The sequence below is a fragment of the Prunus persica genome, chromosome G8, assembly GCF_000346465.2.
Source record: "Prunus persica cultivar Lovell chromosome G8, Prunus_persica_NCBIv2, whole genome shotgun sequence".
NCBI lineage: Eukaryota > Viridiplantae > Streptophyta > Magnoliopsida > Rosales > Rosaceae > Prunus > Prunus persica.
In genome coordinates, this window is record NC_034016.1 from 8,974,929 (window position 1) to 8,979,712 (window position 4,784).

A 4,784-nucleotide genomic window follows, 5' to 3' on the forward strand; every position below is an offset into this window, starting at 1 on the left:
ACTGGAACATTACAGGGGTAAACATGCATTAGAAATAAGATGTCATAGGAAACTAGCAGTGTTATTATCCTAGACTGGAACATTACAACAATTAATCAACATGACAGTAAAGGTGTGAAACATTACAGTTATTAATTAACATGACACGTTAATGAAGCTACGGTTTTCAAGACGTTTAGTTTGTAATGAATTGTTTGGGTTTCTTATAAAATTGGGTTGGGCTTGTTTTGGGTGCTATTTTAGTTTTTTTTTTTTTTTTTTGGGCTTCTTTTTTAAGTTGATAAATGGTGGTCATGTAATTCATAAGAACTTAAACATTAATTTCTTATGCAGTAAATGAGTTTTGAGTGTGTTTCTAAAGTGCATTCTATGTAGGGTATTTTTTTATAATTTCAGACCTTATTTTGAGTGTATTAGTGAAGCTCCCAAAAAGTAATTCATAACAACGCAACTCATAACAAAAGCAGGATTAATATTGAATGAAATTTAATAAATTTATTCTATTTTCTTATATTGTTAAAAATCTTCCCTGTTATGCCACATGACTCTTCTTCCCTACCCAGGATTCATCCTGCCTCAATTACGGAGCAAATTTTCTATGGTGCTAGGATGATGATCAAGCAAGTGTTTTATTGTTCTCGGCCCGACTGACATGTCCGTGTTTTAGTCTGGAGGAGAGAACCAACTGGTTTGAGGCCTCAGCATATCAAAGGCACAGCCTCTCTCAAGGTTTGGCTGCCACGGAGTCTGAAGATAAAGCTTGCATTGTGAAAAAAGCCAAGCTACTCTGGCCACGGAGAACGTGACCAAAAGTGAGCAAACAAAGCTCCCCATCACGGAGCTATGTCACCTGCAACTGTAGATCGCTGCTTGCACCCTTGCAACTACTGCAGCCTCTTGGTTCCCCTTTCCTCCCGACCAAATTAGCGTTGCAGTTAAGGACTGCTTCTGTAAGAACTATTTTAACTATTTTGGTTGAATTGGACCTATTACCACTGCTAATAGATAACAGAAAAGAGTATAAACACATTTTGACATGAAACCAAAACACAGAATACTTCCCACACGACCTGATGAACTTTGGGTTTGCTAACTGAACTAATGGGTCAGCTAGATAATACAACCATAAACCTACGAGATGTTATGCTATTCCAGGTAATATTTGAACAAACTTCTACTAGTCAAACTGCTGCCGAAGCTGCATTTCAGTTTCACTTTTCCATGTACCATGAGACGACTGGCCCTTCATCCTCTTACTCTTCTCCTTATCTTTGATGGTAGATCCCTTCTTCTTGGAATCGTTGGTTGTGTCTACAGGACGATCACCGCAAGCTGGGCAGACCATTCCCTGTGCATTGGAGTAGGTCTTGGGTATTCCACATTGCAAACACATCCTATTAGGAGAAATATTTCAGATTAGCAATTACGAGGCCAACTACTTGACTAATACCCAACCAAAATACCTGCTGCACTGAAAAATAAAAATAACAATAATCTAAAACAGCTATATGTCTTTCAGAACTAGCAGAACCAAGAAAAGAAAAAGATTCAGAAAAACAAAAAACAACACAATCAAACAAACAAGGGAGTGGGAAGTAGAAACAGCAACAATAACCTCAGAAGCTCTGCAGCATCCTCTGCACTAGGATTCGTTGCAGTTGGCAGACGCTTGCCACCTTGAGCCGTGCTTGTAACTATTGATGTTGGAGGTTGGTTACCCGCAAAATCACTTCTTACTCGTTCATGGATTCCAACTAACTGAGCTTTGGACTCCACTACAGCACCTGTACACAGTTTTAACAAGAGTCTGAACTGCTGCAATAGAAAATAAAAAATAAAAAGGAAAACATCCATATGCAGAAAGAGGTTGTAAAAACCAAATCATTATTAGATAATGATACACAGAGAACTATATGCTTAATAATTTTAAAATTTTGATAAACATTTAACAAACTTCTCTTCCATATCTTTCAAATTAGCCGTTCCTGCTGAAAAACCACTGACATGAGCATCCAGAATGCAGATAACACCCATCAGTTCGACAGAGTATCGTAAATAACAGTTCAAACAAACACTTTTGAATTATTATTCCAACAGATTTGATTGGAACTCAACAGACACAAATTTATAAGAAAAATCCAAGAAACCACATAATTTTACGTTGCCAAGACATCTAGGTATTGTCTGACTTAAGACTTCCAATTACAAAATAAAGCATCACATTGACGAGGTGCAGATCCACGCAAGACAGTTCAAGAAAACTCAGGATAAGAAAATTTATCAATGGGTACTGGAATTATTCCGATTCATGACTTCCACGGTGTTTACTAATATGTACGAAATAAAAAATTAAGTAGGTTCCACACTAAAATTCGTAATCCAATATCTGAAACACCAGGAGTTAGATTGATTATGGGTGAATAGTTGGTCCCATTCATTCTCTCTTCTATTCTCGACTTCCCTAATTCATGACTTCCCCGATTCCATGCAAGCGAACACGCCATAACTGGAGTTTGAATTTGGATAATAAATAAACAGAAAAGAGTCTACTTCCAACGTTACTTCCATTCTGTGAACTGGTTGTCCTGATCTAATAAGAACCTAAGTTCATGCATCTCAACCACGGACTAAACATAGATGTTTAAGATACACTCGGACAGATGCATCTCAGTCATCTATATATGGTTGAATAACCGCAATTTGTGCCTGTTCTTTCTCTTAAAGTCATTATACACTTCATTATACAGGGACCAATTAGTAGTGTAAAATCAATTTTTATCACTCCTCCTCCTATGTCTCTCGACTGCAATGACACAATTTTAGGAGAATGTTTTGAATAAAAAGCAACCCAAAAATACTTAGAATTGAAGTGCATAAAATTGATCTTTAACATAATATGAACAAACATTAACTAAGAAAAAATACCAACCAGCAGGTAAATCTTTCTTGTCCTTGCGAAGTTTGGCGTTCCGGGCACCATGCCTCCCTTTCTGGGGACCGTCATCCCTCGTAGAACCGTCTTCTTGTACGCAGTTATTGAGAAAATCGGGCGGTCCACAAATCTTCGGCAACCAATCGAAGAAAAGCACAATGAACCCATAAAAGCAGCAAAAACAAAAACAAAATTCAAACTGAATGGTAAATTGCAGAGAGAAATAAAAAGGAAAACAGGGGGGAATTAGGGTAAAATGGTACCTCGGAGAAGACGTCAGATGCAGAAGGAAGGCCAGAGGCAATAGAAGAGGAAGGAGGTTTGGGAACGTCAAAGACGGATTTGGGTTTGTGACTTTGGTCACCATCTTCGTCGTCGTCCGACGAGTTTGAGTTTTGGTAATGGAGGCGGTGATTTTGGGCTTCTTCTTCTTCTTCAGCGGAAGAATAGCCCTGGAGGAACGCCAAGCTCATTGCTTGCTTATCAATGGAGGTGGTTTTGTGCTTACTGTAGCAAAGAGAGAATCGTAGGTAAGTGGGTCGGATTTCAAGTTATTTGGATTGGAGAAGGAGGAGCTTGTGCCAGTCTGCTTGGTTCTTTTTCTCCCTCCTTTGTTCTTTTTCTTTTTCTTTTTTACCCTCCCTTTGGAGGGAGGAAAATAATTGAGAATTTAGCAAAAATTCGAAAATTGAAGCGAAGAAATTGATGTTTTTATTGTTTGGCAAGTTATATATAGAACTTATTAAATTACGTGCAGGAAAAATCATGAAAATTGAGTATCGAGATTCTTGAATTTAATTTCCACCAAAAGAATCGTCAATTCGCACTTTCTATTGAGTATGAATTCATTTTTAATGTAATTTATATAATTTATTAAATTCGACATACATAAATTCAAACATAAATTATTAATTGTCAGATATAAAATTTGAATAGTTGAGTTGAACTTTACAGTTAATTTGGATGTGTTGAATGATAATTTAATATAAATCTTAATATTAAAATGTATGATAAATATTTTTTATGCAAAAAAAAAAAAAAAGGGATTCGGGGTGGGTATGGGGGATAGTCCCCCGACGGGAACGGGGACGGGGATTCCCTGAAACCTATTAAATGGGGATGGGTTCGGGGATGGAAGCGTGGATGGAGAGCAGGGGCGGGGATGGTATTATCATACTTGGCCCTTACCCGATCCATTGCCATCCCTAATGGAGATTTAAATTATGTCATTTAAGAATTCTATGTAATTTTCAATTATTTCATCCAAACGAAGATGTCTGAATTGGGTGAAAAAATGACATGTAATGAAAATTATTATTTTATTTTGAGTTAATTTCAATTTAGGACTCTAAACTCTAATCAGTAAGGCTTGTTTGTCCTTGCATTCTCAATTTTAACAATTGCATACCCTAAGTTTTTCAATTTTTTGCAATCTGGTTCCAGTGTTAGCCTTACCGTTAGAAGTTCCGTTAATTGTTGATGTGGCATATGTGAGACCTATCTTTTAAAACTTAAATGGCTTAAAATATTTATAAAAAAAATTAAAAAAAGAAAAAATATTTATAAACATAAAATAAAAAATTAAACCCCATCAGCCCCAAGCACCCAACGCCTTACCCGGCCCTCAGTTCCTAGCCCCACCCTATAGCCTTAGCCACACCACCCAACCACGAAGACAGAAGACGCCATGGCAACACCTCGAGGATGAGATCAAGCAAGGTTATGGACCTCGACAACCCTAAACTTAAGGGGATTGTATTCAATTGAGATTTTAATTGATTGTTTCGAAGCTTAAAAATTCAGTGGTATTCAATTAAAATTTGTAAGTAATCAATAAAAATCTAGTGGTATT

General features: G+C 37.0%; 1 protein-coding gene across 1 annotated transcript; it reads right to left on the minus strand.

The window, feature by feature from the left end:
• Positions 260-3,649, minus strand: LOC18767952. Its single transcript, XM_007201186.2, has 4 exons — positions 3,196-3,649; positions 2,930-3,062; positions 1,616-1,784; positions 260-1,394 (listed from the first exon to the last, which is right to left on the minus strand). Exons 1-4 carry the CDS (start codon positions 3,403-3,405, stop codon positions 1,178-1,180), a joined length of 729 nt encoding a protein of 242 aa, XP_007201248.1. The 5' UTR covers positions 3,406-3,649; the 3' UTR covers positions 260-1,177.